This window comes from Tamandua tetradactyla, chromosome 2, assembly GCF_023851605.1.
Source record: "Tamandua tetradactyla isolate mTamTet1 chromosome 2, mTamTet1.pri, whole genome shotgun sequence".
NCBI classification, from domain to species: domain Eukaryota; kingdom Metazoa; phylum Chordata; class Mammalia; order Pilosa; family Myrmecophagidae; genus Tamandua; species Tamandua tetradactyla.
Window position 1 is genome coordinate 68,665,338 of NC_135328.1, and position 14,077 is coordinate 68,679,414.

The 14,077-nt window shown below is 37.5% G+C and overlaps 1 protein-coding gene and 1 long non-coding RNA gene across 12 annotated transcripts in view; one reads left to right on the forward strand and one right to left on the reverse strand.

Annotated features, from left to right (window-relative positions):
- Positions 1-4,252, reverse strand: part of LOC143673457 (uncharacterized) — a 102,846-nt gene extending 98,594 nt beyond the window's left edge. Inside the window, exon 1 of one of the 2 annotated variants that reach the window (XR_013170375.1) lies at positions 3,969-4,252. This is a non-coding gene — a long non-coding RNA (uncharacterized LOC143673457). The remainder of the gene's footprint in view (positions 1-3,968) is intronic. The other variant, XR_013170376.1, reaches the window with a different exon arrangement.
- C9orf72 (C9orf72-SMCR8 complex subunit) overlaps positions 4,196-14,077 on the forward strand; it is a 33,855-nt gene continuing 23,973 nt past the window's right edge. For 6 of the 10 annotated variants that reach the window (XR_013170373.1, XR_013170374.1, XM_077147983.1 and 3 more), the window contains exons 1-6: positions 4,196-4,336; positions 8,641-9,128; positions 10,268-10,327; positions 11,862-11,957; positions 12,659-12,723; positions 13,960-14,032. Coding sequence is in view for 8 of the 10 variants with exons in the window: in XM_077147983.1 (XP_077004098.1) it covers positions 8,685-9,128; positions 10,268-10,327; positions 11,862-11,957; positions 12,659-12,723; positions 13,960-14,032 (738 nt within the window). In the remaining 2 variants the exon portion in view is untranslated. The other 4 variants (XM_077147987.1, XM_077147982.1, XM_077147980.1 and 1 more) reach the window with 4 other exon arrangements.

The window sequence follows — 14,077 nt, forward strand, 5'->3', positions numbered from 1 at the left end:
ACATTCATATAAAAGAGAGAAGTGCCAGGTTTTTCAAGATCATCTTGACAAAATCAAAACCAATTTTAACAAGAAGTCACCTTGACTGGCCCAGAGACCTTAGTTATAGTTTTATATTTAGTTGGTGTGTTAAAGAAATAGTGGAGAAAAAGGAGATAGGAAAGGATCCAAGCTGATGCCAAAAGAAATATGAGATCCTCTCCAGTTCCTTCCCTACTCCTCGCCCACTTTAATGCAGAGTAACTCTCATAATGTTCTCCTGCTACACTGAAGAACTGGGTTCGATTCCCAGCCTAGCCTATGCACCCCAAATTAAAAAAAAAAGCAAGTAACTCTAACCCTCATACAGAGTTATGTGACTCTTGAATAGAGACAAAAGCTATTTGCAAAAGCAGCCCTTACCAAGAGCGTGGGCCTAAGGATAACAATTCTGAGTAGTTGCAGTTAGGATTTCAATTGGCTACCTAATTTCAAATTCCTAAAAATAAAGGAATTACAAATGAAAATCATGAGACCACAGGCCTGGGTCACAAATAGCTGTGATACAATTGAGTCGCACGTGAAATAACCAAAGTTTTTATTTTATTTAGAACAGAAAGTTTTAAATATGAATGCAAAGAAATGCTTACACATATGCAGATGTGGTCAGGGAGATATTCTGAGGTGGATTCAGAAAATTGTACAGCCAAGCGGGGAGTCACTGCCTCTGACAGCGCTGTGGCTCATTAACTACTGGCCCTTTGTGACTCAAACATATAGTAGAGCAGTACCAAAAACACCAGTGCACACTATTCTTTCCATTTAACTTCCATCAAATTTGACCAACTGTTTTCATTTCCCAGCTGGTAAAACAAATGCCACACAATGGGTTGGTTTAAACAACGAGAGTTAACTGACTCACGGTTTTGATGCTAGGAGAAATCAAGGCATCAGCAAGGCAGTGTTTTTTCCCAAAACAAACTAACAAACAGAAACAGGGTGTTCTGGGGGCCAGCTGCCCCAGATCCTTAGTCCTTGCCTTTTCTGTCACATGGCAATTCACATAGCAATGGACATGGCAACATATTCTCCTTTCTCCTCTGGGTTCCATTGACTTCTGGCTTCTGGTTACTCCCCACAGCTTCTCTCCATCTGTTTCACTCTACTTATAAAGGACTCCAGTAATCTGGATTAAAACCCAAACTGACTTAGTTGGGCCACACCTTAACTGAAGTAACATCTTGCCATATCCTATTTACAAAGAGATCACATTCAACAGAATGTGAACCAAGTCCAAGAATATGTCCAAATTGGGGTGCACAATTCAATCCACACCACCAACCTATCAAAGTACTAATTTAAATTCTCTTCCTCTGTTAGAAATTTGTGAATAATCTTGACTAAAATTTAGGAAGGTGTTGTCTCCCTACTTCTTGTTCTCTTCTTTACTATTTTTATGACAGCACTAAACTAGGAGCTTCCTCCCTCCTGGGAGTAGACCACGCTCTTTATTCCAGGGCCGTAGGTGACTCACAAACAATAGTGTTTGGTAAGGTGCTGAGAACCAACATGGAAGGTACAAGGGATGATGATTGAGGATGTTATTCCTCTTGAGGTGCATTTTGGCTCATTGTTTATAGAATAGTGAGTCTCAGGAGATGCTGAAAGGAAATATATTTTGGAGTCTAATGGTATCTCTTGCAGGGACATCATCTATATTGTGCATCATTACAATTATAGCCTGTTGGCTCCAGATAAAGATCCACTAGGGCTTTCTAAACCATTTTTATTGTACTTGCTCAGAACTAATTTAATATATTCAAGATCCAAGATTCCGACTGCAAGTACCTCAGTTGGGTTTGGCGCATTCATATTCTGACCAAACAGTAATGTACCATGAAGTGCATATTGATAGGACTGCAATGATTAAGGCAACCGCATAAAATCTCAATACTTAAAAGAAATTAAATGCACTGTGGTTTATATAGCAATATTCATCATATCCAACATCACATCATTCACATGCCAGTCACAGTTAAATCTAATTTGCTGTAATCTTGGCAAATGGGATGTAATAGAGTCCTAAGCTCCAGTTTTAAGTAGGTTCCCTGGGTTCTGATACTGTATTTATTAGAAATACAATATGTACATAGATTAGGAGGCTTATAAATCATGTTATTGCTTCTAGTATCTCTGAGTTATTACTGAAATTAAGATTAGAGCCACCATTTCTTGAGTGTACTATTTATTCTAAACTCTTAGCTTGCTTGAGATCACATGAACCTCACAACAACCCTGGAGGGTATTACTCTAAATGCCATTTTGCAGTTGAGGAAACTGAGACACAAAGTTAAGTACTTTGCCCAAAGTTTCATAATTAATCGAAGGCAGACACTGTGCTTAGATCAACTGTGATTCCAGAGCCCAAGCTCTTAACTAGATGCTTTACTGCTCCCCTAGCTGTAGCACTCCTTTGTGTATGACTGTTTATTAACTATATGCGGACAAGAGGATAACTCAAAAATTTCAAAAAGTCCCCTAGGGTCTTAGGGGACTAGAGTTCTTGTATGAAGATAAACTTCTAAAGCAAAACCTAATTTCACTTGGATGATAAAATTACTTGGTCTATTTCTGTGGGTTAACAGAAGTTAGAGGGGATAAAGGTTAAAGACTTCTCAAATCATCCTTTAGTGTTGCTAATGTGGATCACATTACTAAATCTGTCCTATCATTTTTTTCTTGTTTCTCTAAAGAAGAGATGTATGCCAGGATATTTTTCTTCCTATTTTACACCTTTAAGCACTACTAGTACTTTGGATTATAGCATTTTTTTCCTTTCTGATATTTTTTGCTCCAGGCCAATAAAAGGCATCCATCCTGCTACCCAGTGGCTAAATAACGGGTTGATTAACTGTGAGGAAAATTCACATACACTGGCTGCAGAACATCATGCACACATGACTCATTATAGTCATGTGTGGTCATGGGTATTTGTCATGCTCATACAGAATCTAGGTCTTGGTAGTTGATGTTTCCTCTTTTAGGAAACATATTTGTTCTATGGTTGTTAGTGTCCCAAACCAGAAACCTGTTAGAGGCATGGGAAATTATTTTGTTCCTTGACAAAATTTTGAAATAGTAAAAACTGTTCTTGGCCCTGCATTACTCTCCCAGGAACTTCATCTGAGGCCCATCCTTACTCTAAATTGGGGTGTTTTTAACCCCCATGAGGTTATCTGAGAAGCCAAGTTGTCACCAACTCTGTACCAGCCTGGTATCCTCAAGACTCAGTGGGCTCCGGAACTGCACAGAACAGGCCCTAATCAGCAAGCAAGGTGGTCCTGGGTAAATAATTTGATCTCTTTGAACCCCAGTTATTTCCTCTGTAAAACAGGCATGGCAGTATCTATATTCCAAATATGTGGGAAGGATGAAGTATAGTTCTTTACATAGGCTGAGTAGCATAGTACCAAACACATGGTAGGAATTTGATAAATGGTTAACTATGTGGTTTTATGATACCAATACAGAGCAGTAGGTGAGGGGGTCTATGACTGTGGAAGGTGAAAACGTGAAGTCATTTTGGGTGTTTATACTTCGTGTTCTTCTTCCATGATTGATAAATGATGTGCTGCATGATTTTTAAACATGAAAAATGTTAGGTGTGATTCCGAATACACACCCTTGCAGACCAAAATGGTGACTTAACTTGAGTTTAAAACAAATAGATGATAAAAGATCTCAAAAAGAATAGTGAAATACATTTTCAAAAAAAAAAAAACCCAACTTATCTCGTGCAACCAGCAAAAATGACGTGTAAAACTCATGACTGAGAAAATGCTTACACATAAAACGAAATTACGGAAACTAATAATAGTGAAGAAAAAAAAATCTAACCAGGGTTAGGGTGCAGTTGTAAATGTTCTAACATGTGTTGTACGGAAAAATTAAATTCACACATCCATCGGTATTTACTGAGCGCGCAGTACCTGCCAAGCACAAATAAAATCACTCATAGTGCTGCTTTGCTTTCTCGAGGCCCAACAGGCTTCCCCAGGAAGGACCGCGGGAGCCACTCCGACAATCTTGGTAACACTCGACGGCCAACATTCTTAAAAGGTGCGTCAACGAGCGAGCGTTGAAAGCGAGCTCGCCACCTACCCCTCCCTTCGCAGGCAACGTACGTCAACGTCATCGCAGATCGTCATCGCCGATGACGTAACCTCCGGCGTCCCACTAGGAAGCGGAGGTGCGTCAGGCAGTGACATGTTCCGCCCCCGTATAAAATGGCGCTTTGTGCATCAGCGATCCGGACTGCCCGAATTTTACCCTCTAGTGGCGGGATTGGAGGATATAGGTGTGTATTTAGGAGGTGTGTTTTTGTGTTTACTGCCTTTTTCTCCCTCCCTCTCGCAGTACACTCTCTAAGAGTGAACAAGTTAGGAACGAATCAAGTTTAACCAGACGAATACAATAAAACGGGAAAGACGCGTCGGAAAGGCGCTAGTGGCCGGGAGGGGAGCGGAGGGGCGGGGCGGGGGCTGCGGTTGCGGTTCCCACACCCGCGAGTGCTGAAGCCCTGGCGGTGGCAAGTAGGTGAGTGAGGAGCCCGGGGCAAGCTGCTGTTTGGGGTCCGGCTGCCTACCACGCGGGGGCGGGGACTTTCCCTAAGGCGCGAGGACCCCTCTGGTCCTTAACTGAAACCCGGAATCGGATTTTCACCATCCAGCCTGCATCCTGGCCCCCGGCTTCCCGCCGGCGGCGACTCAAAAACCAGGCAACGGGAATCGGTTTCTTCCCGGTTTTCCCGCCCGCAGACCCCCTTCCCTGGACCCGCCGTGAGACACCCCCCCCCCCCCCGCCCCGAGGATCTCGCAGGGTACGCTGCCGCGGTCTCAAGGTAAAAAAGGCTCGAGGCCCCGAGGGGCCTGGCCCTGGGGAAAGGCCGGAGGACGGACCTCGCGCGGCTAAGCCCCGGTCCAGGAAGAACCGCAGACAGCCCCTGTCCGCTAAGGGATAATGCTCCGTGTCGGTGTGGAAATAATGCACTTCTACAGAATTTCATAGAAGTTTCTGAAGTGTGCTGATGTCTTGTAAAATTGGGCAGGGATTCTAGACGGGGTTGTGTTCTCATTCTGTGTACTTTGCCTGGTTGCTTCACAGCCCTGAGGTTACACAGACTTCTTCCTTAAAGGAAATGACCATTGTGATTTGCACTTCCCCTACTGATGTTATCAGTTGTAGAAAGAAATGCACAGATTACACGTTTGCTGTGTTCGCATCGGCTCTGACTGACCACAGTGAACTCCAGTAGACTTCTTTATTCAGGAGAGGGAGGGGGGCGTGCACTTGCCCAAGAGGGATGTTTCAGGAACAGTGAAGATTATTAAACTGTAGTCTTAACACTGGTTGTGACCGGTGGATAATTGTTATTCAGATTGTTCATAGCCATCACCGGTGGTGCAAAGCAAGGACACACACTTATGTCTGGTGTTAGTTTTACTTTATACAAAAGGTTCAAAATAGGACTAGAAAATACCGTTAGATGTGATTTTTCCCAGACTTTGGGAAACGTTTAGCATAGTCTGGGAACATTACAAAAGCAAGTATATATGGGAGATTAGTAATATGGATACTTGAAATGTGCTGGGGTTGTGTGATTCAGGCTCTGTTATCAGCATGTCACCAAGAACTGCCACTCTAGGAAAACACTGAATCAGTTTGAAACGGAATTTTAATGATCTCTCTTCATTCACATGAAGCAAAAACAAGAGAAATTGTAGACCACATTGCATAGTGGGCACTGTCTGCCCTAACGTGCTCCGGGAAACATATACATAAGCGCCAAAGTTTTGTATTTTTTTCACTATGAAGTTGCCTAAATTGGCAATCCAAAATTCGTTTTCACAGAAAGAAGTGAAAAACCTATGAAGAAGACTATTATGTTTCATACCTACCCTTGGGCTCTCTGTTCATTAAGAGGTCCTTCTGAGTAGTAAAGATTCGCCTGCATGTTATGGTTACTTGAAAGAGATAATCATGAACTTCATCTCTGAGTTGCGCCTGATATAAAAAAGTAAGAAAGCATTGCAAACAATTTCATGTTAGATTTAGTTGACTGGCATTGAAGTGGACCTGGGCGGTTCCTGTATGGAAGGTGGGCTGGGTTAGGACCCTGCTTCTCTTAGGGCTGGCAAGAAAAAAGAAAGAAAACGTGGTTACAGATATGGCTCTTAATGATGGTAGAATTCTGCTATACAAGAGCAGAGGACCAAGAAACTTTTTAAATACCAATTAGAGGGATGTCTTACTGTTAACAAAGTTTGAAAAACAAAGCCTCAAAGCTACCATTTTGTTAGTGATTTTACCATATACAAATTAATATCATTCTAGCCATATATATTGGACTGTTTTCAAGTATGTTGAGTAAAAAAAAATTATACTGGATAAACCTTCATGGTGTGATGTTTGGAGTTTCTTTTTTCATTTTATTTTTCTGGATTGCTGCATATGTTGGGTAAAAAAAAGTATACTGGGTAAACCTTCATGAACTCAAATGTTTTGTTTACAGGAGTGGCAAGCCACTGTCTCACCCAATTTGGATCCTAGTTTCCCTCAAAAAACTCTTACACAGCTCAAGTTTGATAACCTTCTTGGAGTAGCCAGTACTACATTAATGTAAAATATGTAGAAAAAAGACTCATGGTTTTGAACCAGTTTTTTCAGCCAGATTTGTATATTTGGATTTTCCTCATCAAAATGACAACTTCAGGTGTTAGTAAAATCATTTTACCAGTCCCCTAGTTATATATCCCTGGATTACCCAGAGGTAAACAACATCATCCTTGTCCTTCCTTTTCTTTCTAATTATACAAGGAGTAAGACTGAATATAATTCATGGTGTATAATCGCTTAATTTTCACAATCAAGTAAAGAGTTTTCCTATATTTAATCAGATTTTGCTCTAGGGTTCAATTCCTTTTTAGGAAATGCTTTTATTGTCAATGCAATGATGAAATATGTAACTTATCCTTATTATTTTTCACCTTTTTTATCAAAAATAAATGGAAAAATATGTTTGCAATATCATTTTCTGGCTGTGTTTGGTGAATTCATGTCCTTTGCCTCCAATTTGCCATTATTAATGACATCAGTACCATTATTACCGTTAAAAATTACATTCCTGTATTTGTTATCATTGTAAATTGACTGTTTAAATTGTATCCAGAACAGTGTATATTTTAAACAAACTGTGCCACTTAATATGCAGTGTGATCTCTAAAGGGCATTAAATTGACATATTAGAAAGTAAATATTACCTAAATGAATTTATGAAACAAAAATGGACAATTAAACTGTTTTTATGTTGCACCATTTCTGCACGTACTTACAATTAGTATTTTACTAACCTCTGTATGCCTGTTCTTGATGTCATGACAAAAATGCTCATCTAATTCTCGAAAAGTAGAAGTCACTGCTTTTCATCAGCCTGAACTCTCTTGACAAGATGTAGATAAAATTCTTTATTTCATTTTGACTTGAGTTTATAGATTAAGTATCTCAAAATAATCATATAAATATAACATAGTTTACCTATTAGCTGTTCTCCATTTTGATTATGATAAATAGATTCCTCAGTTTTAGGTATGCTTAAATGAAATTGTAGTTTTTTTCACTTTAGGTCATTCAATACACGTATTCGGTTTTAGCATTAGATGGGGATAATTAGTTTTACACTAATGTCACATAGAATGTACTTTTTTAGAGTGAGATATTGAATGGATTAAGGTACAAAGTTGAATAAGCAGACCTAGAAAATTGGATTCGAACCTGGCTTTGTGATCTTGAACAATTTACTTTCCTTTCTGTGTCTGTTTTCTCAGTAGTTTGAAAGGCTCAGTGTGACTCTTGGGCTTGCCCTTTTGTTCTAAATAACTGAAGTGGTTATTTAGAATAGAACTCTTTTTACAAAGATATAATGCTATTCTGCTTTCTTGAATGGCATAATATGTATTATTTATCTTTCTCTTGATGTTTCAATGTCACTTTAAACACCAGTATTGGGATTTAGTCCTTTGTGGTAGCCAGGGAGTTCGTTGGGGATAATAAGATTGTATGTGTATTTTTTGTTAAGTCTCCAAACTCTTGTGTTTTTTTATTTTTTGTCTGTTTTTTTAGTCCTTTTATCAACATTAAGATATTTCTGACATCAGGTATCATGATCTCTAGCTGAACCCTCCTCATCCCAAAGTGCTTCTCTTTAGTTGCTATGGTTTAGGAAACAAATATCCAATTGTTAGAATTATACATAAAGTTAGATGGGATATTTTGGGAATGATGGTCTATTCTCTGAGGTTTAGTATATAATGATTTTTCTGTGTGTTCAGAAACCTTTTTTTTTTTTTAGTTCATTATTATTTTGGATTTCTAAATGTATGCCCTGAATATAAGTGACAAGTTACTATGTGTTGTAAAATTATCATTATATCAACCAACATTTAATGTGTACCTACTGTGCTAATTGAATGACTTTATCTTGATAGGAGGCATGCTTCCAAATTTGTTTTGAATGGAGAGAAGAAAAGTACAAATCATTTGGTTTTTGATGGATGTCTTTAAGATTGCTGAATCTAGTCACTGGTTTTGTATGTCATTATTTAGATATCTCTGGAACATTTGGATAATAAGAGAACTGCTACGCAGTGATGTCGACGCTTTGTCCACCACCATCTCCAGCTGTTGCCAAGACAGAGATTGCTTTAAGTGGTGAATCACCTTTATTAGCAGCTACCTTTGCTTACTGGGACAACATTCTTGGTCCTAGAGTAAGGCATATTTGGGCTCCAAAAACAGAACAGGTACTTCTCAGCGATGGAGAAATAACTTTTCTTGCTAACCACACCTTAAATGGGGAAATCCTTCGAAATGCAGAGAGTGGGGCTATAGATGTAAAGTTTTTTGTCTTATCAGAAAAAGGAGTAATTATTGTTTCATTAATCTTCGATGGAAACTGGAACGGTGATAGGAGTACATATGGACTATCAATTATACTTCCACAGACAGAACTTAGCTTTTATCTCCCACTTCACAGAGTGTGTGTTGATAGACTAACACACATTATCCGGAAAGGAAGGATATGGATGCATAAGGTGAGTGTTTTTTTGAGTTTACTAATCATGCCAATGTAGACTTTGAAAGTTTAGCTTCTGATAGATTGTGTCTGTTTTTAGAAATTATCTGCCATTAACTTCAAAAAATATCTATGACCTATTTTGTGTTTACCCTATTAAACACAAATAGTTCTGGTCTGGTATCTATGATCTTACTAACTCTGCAAGGTGGAAGTTTATATTACAAAAGAAAAGCTGAAGCTTAGTGAAATTAACAAACATAAAAAGTTCTAGAGTCTGGATTTGCCTAGGGAGCCTTTGAATTAACACCTATGATATTTTGTGTTGTACAGCTCTGTCGCATAATACTGTATGTAGAATAAGCAGTTAAAAACAATTTTGTTTCACAAGTGGTTGGTCATGTAGCCTTTGGTTCCTTTAAAATTCTTTTGCAAGTTCCAAAATCTGAGGAGGTTGGACCAGACCAAATGTTTTATGAGATATTTCCTTTTAGTTTTGCTGATTAAGTTTAGAGGAAATGATTTTTATTGCCTAAATCCTATAGTTTAAGATATAGTGATATTTACGTTTCCATATGTATATATGTGTGTGTGTGTGTGTGTATATACATATATATTTTTGTGTGTGTGAGAAGGGGTTGTGTGATCCGAGAATTGAACCCAGTTCTCCCTATTGGAAGGCAAGCATTCTGCCTCTGAACCACCCATGCACCCTCCATGTACTTTTAAAAGAATAGGGTTTTTACCAGGTTTTTAGGGTCAAGTCCTTTGCATATGTAATGAAAATAATTTAAAATCAGGAAGCCTTCTCTTCTTCAGATTCAGCTTGATCTTGTTTGTTTGAAAAGTACATCATTGTTTTCCTTTGTGAAATTAAACATGTTTTGTTGCAGTTGCTGTTTTCTGCTAAATAATCTTTTTGACTGCAGAAGGAAGGGTGTTTTTATTTTATATTGTGCCTGTGAGCATGGATTTGCTGGGTTAATATCCTGCTTTCTTTTTTTAAGGGGAGGGAGGACTGAAGTAAAAAGTACTTTTCCCATGAACTGAATTACACAAGGACATGAGCCTCCATTTAACTGAATTGTGAAAAAGATAGATAGGTATCAACATGACTTTTTTTTAATACTCTTATTGAATAAATTTTCCCTTTCTCAGGAAAGGCAAGAAAATGTCCAGAAGATTGTTTTAGAAGGCACAGAGAGAATGGAAGATCAGGTAAGAGGCATACTGCATACTATCAAATACTATTGTTCCCATCCTGTTTTTCTGTAAAAGGCTGATGGCTGCTTTTGTTAAGCCCTTGGAAACATAGTAGTTAGACAGAGTAAGCTTGAAAATGAGCAGAGGCTTTATGGAAATATATGGAATAAACTGGATGAAAATTTCCATATATTAGACTTGAAAAGTAAGTAAAAAATTAATAATTTGCTATCTTTTTCTTGTTGCACAAAATAAATCTTGGATATCTTGCTCATAGCGAAACTCAAAATGTTTAATGAGACTTTCTTTAAGGTATTAACATCTCAAATATTTCTATAGAAATAGCTGTAATGAGTATACGAATCTGGGGGTGCCAATACAACTCTAATATTTCTTTGATCTCATATCTTTCAAACACATGCAGTTTACATTTTATTCCATGATATATATTTGTTTTAATATTAAAATTTGCCAGTTATATTCCACCTTTACCCCCTTACCCCCACACTTGTGGTATTACTCACTCTAGAAAAATGCACCATGTTTATTTCATGGCTCGGAATACCTTTCTTCACTTCACCAGTACCTTGGGGAGTAGGCACTGGTGTTTTAGAAGCATGATTGTACAGGTATGGCTTCCCTTGTGGAAATTAGATGCAAACTCTCAGTGTAAGGCAGAGAAGTTATCTTAAAGGGAAACCTCCAATGAGAAAAGGGTTATTTACTTTTATTCCCATTGCCACTGGCATGCCATCCTCATTCTTCTCCGTATAAAGTTTCAGTATAAACTTGGCTGGATTGCCTTTGCTCTGACTGCCCTTTACATGGCTGATACAGAATGGTACTTAAAAAAAAAAAATAGCTTCTCTAAAAACTTGTGAAATACAGGTACATAATCAAGGAAAATATATAACCCTATAAAATAATTCCTTTACAAAACTGATATATTTGTACTTTTGTAAATAGCTTTGCAGACCGGAGGAGGTAGATTTGAAGAAAGGGCTGAGGTTTATAACAGGAGGTTTTCATTTGCCAAGAGAGGCCCAACCTTTACTTGTGACTTAATAAGTAGAGTTCCCGGCAATGAGTTGATTCTCACCAACCTCTAGATGCCCCTGGCAGTTATGGAGTAATAGAATAAAGTTATTTCAAGGTAAGGAAATTTAGGACCCAACGAAATTCTGCTTTTACTGATGTGTTTTTTGTTTTGTTAAACCAGAAACCTATACTTATAAAGTTGACCATTTCTAATGAATTTCTACTACTACCTCCTTTAAGACCTCCTCTTGAAATGTTATCCTACCCACCAATATCAGGTATTTGGGACAAATTTCTAGTGGGATTTCTAAGGGGAAACATTGTCCTGCGGACAAGTTCAAGTTAGAGAAGTTCAAAGAGTAATAAGATACTTGGAGGATTTTCTTTTATATCTCCTTCTTTCTTCAGCCTTGTGGGATTTTTTTGTTGTTGAGCTCCTACAGGAAGCATTATTGCCCAGTCTGTCTCATATTGTGTGATTTTCTTTACCTTATTTTACTTTATTGCACAGGGTCAGAGCATTATTCCAATGCTTACTGGGGAAGTAATTCCTGTAATGGAACTGCTTTCATCTATGAAATCACACAGTGTTCCTGAAGAAATAGATGTAAGTTCTTATTTATATTATTAAATAGGAGCAATTGTACCCTTTAGTAATTACCTTTAGTTATATTACCATTCTCTATATTAGGAATATAGAGATTACTGGGCTATATATTTTGTTATATATACTATTCTTCTGAAGTACTATCCACTTCATAGCGGCATGCATAAAATCTTGAATTTTGTAGTCAGAGGTCTTTTTGATTAGTTATAACTATGATAAAATGAAATTAATTTAGTTTATTTTACCACTTCGTGTTTCTTAGAAGTGGAAGAATTCCAGACCTTATAGAAGTAATGCAGTAATTTTAGAAACAAAGCAGCAATGTACAAAGCACTAGCTCTTAATGGAAGTTTTACTTATATCCTCTAACTTGGTTCCCTTATTCATTTATTGGGGACATTTTGAATTACACACATGTGTGAAGATATCTTTAAGGAACTGTTCTTGTTCCTACTCTGTCTTTGTCCTAAGATTTGTCTTCTGGTTCTGACAGCCCAGAAGAGGAAGTTATTCTTGTGAAAATTATTGCTTAACCTGCCTGACCAGCTTTCTTCTGAAAGTTTATGGTAGTGCACAGAGATTGTTTTATGGGGATTCTTTATGCTTAGAAATGAGGGCAAAGTACATTTCAGAAAACTTGTATTGAAAGTATTGTTTCAACATTATGTTATATCCAGACTAATTTTTTTAATACCTTTTAGATAGCTGATACAGTACTCAATGATGATGATATTGGTGACAGTTGTCATGAAGGCTTCCTTCTCAAGTAAGAGTTTTTTTGTTTTTTTTGTTTTTTTCACAAAAGCTGGATGAAGATTTGGATGCTACAAATCTTATGTTCACTTATAGCAAGATTTAGAAGGAGGAAAATATAACAGAATACTTACCTAGATTATTATAGGGACAGGGGTGCTTATCTGAACTATTGCTTATTTGTGTTTCTTTTTCATTTGTTACATGTCTGTGGCATAATTTGATGTTACTCCCATTTAAAGAAACTGAGTTTCCATAGTGCCTAAATAGGAAATCTTGGTCCTTTGTTTAGTTTTGAATTCTCGTTTTATGTTTTGCAGTAGAGCTTGGTACTTAAGAGTATAGGCTCTAAAACCAGACTGTCTGGGTTATTGCTTTGTAACCCTGGGGAGGTTACTTGAACTCTTTGTGCCTCCATTTCTTGATCTCTTAACAGTATTTCAGAGGATTATTGTAGGATTGAATGAGATAAATCATATAAGAGCTTAGATCAGTTCCTGGTGCATAATAAACACATAAGAATGGCTAATAGCTAACATTTTCTATGTATATTTCTTCTAAGGAATATGATGACGATAATAGCCAACCTTTATTGAATGCCTATGCATTAGTCACTATGCTAAGTACTCTGCATGTATTATCTCCTATTTTGATGTTATTTTACAATTGATTGTTGTCGTGAAATTTCATTTTTACAAATGAGTAGTAAAGGATAAAATACTCACTTTTATACCCACAGTCTTTTCCTTTAATCTCATGATAATATCAGAGGTGTTAGTGCCCTTAGCCTAGAAGCCTTAATGGATTGAGTCAGAAGCACCTTTGTCTTAATTCTGCTCATTGTCAGCCATTCATACTTTTTTTGGGATGGGGGTTCATGGTCTGGGACTCCAACCTGGGTCTCCTGCCTGGAAGGCGGGCATTCTAACCACTGATCATGCACCCTTATACTTTTTTTAAACAATCCCATTTGACTTTAAAGAAATCATTTATCATCTCTCACTTTCTTCAGCTATTAAATGGTGATTTACTAACTAACTGACTTATTTTAAGGTTCAAATGAATGAACCTCTATGAAAGGCCTCTGGAGGAGGTAAGGTACTATACAAATAGAAGATGGCATTATATTTACAGCATTGGTGTTTATCATGTAAAGCTATTCTAAGTTATTTGAAGCCACTTGAATTTATATTTTTACTTTGTGAAATTGTTTTACAGCCAATGTTTTTAATCTGTTTTTAATTTACAGTGCCATTAGTTCACACCTGCAAACCTGTGGCTGTTCAATAGTAGTAGGTAGCAGTGCAGAGAAAGTGAATAAGGTAATTCAGCATATCATCTGATTTTTAATACTGCTAACATATAAC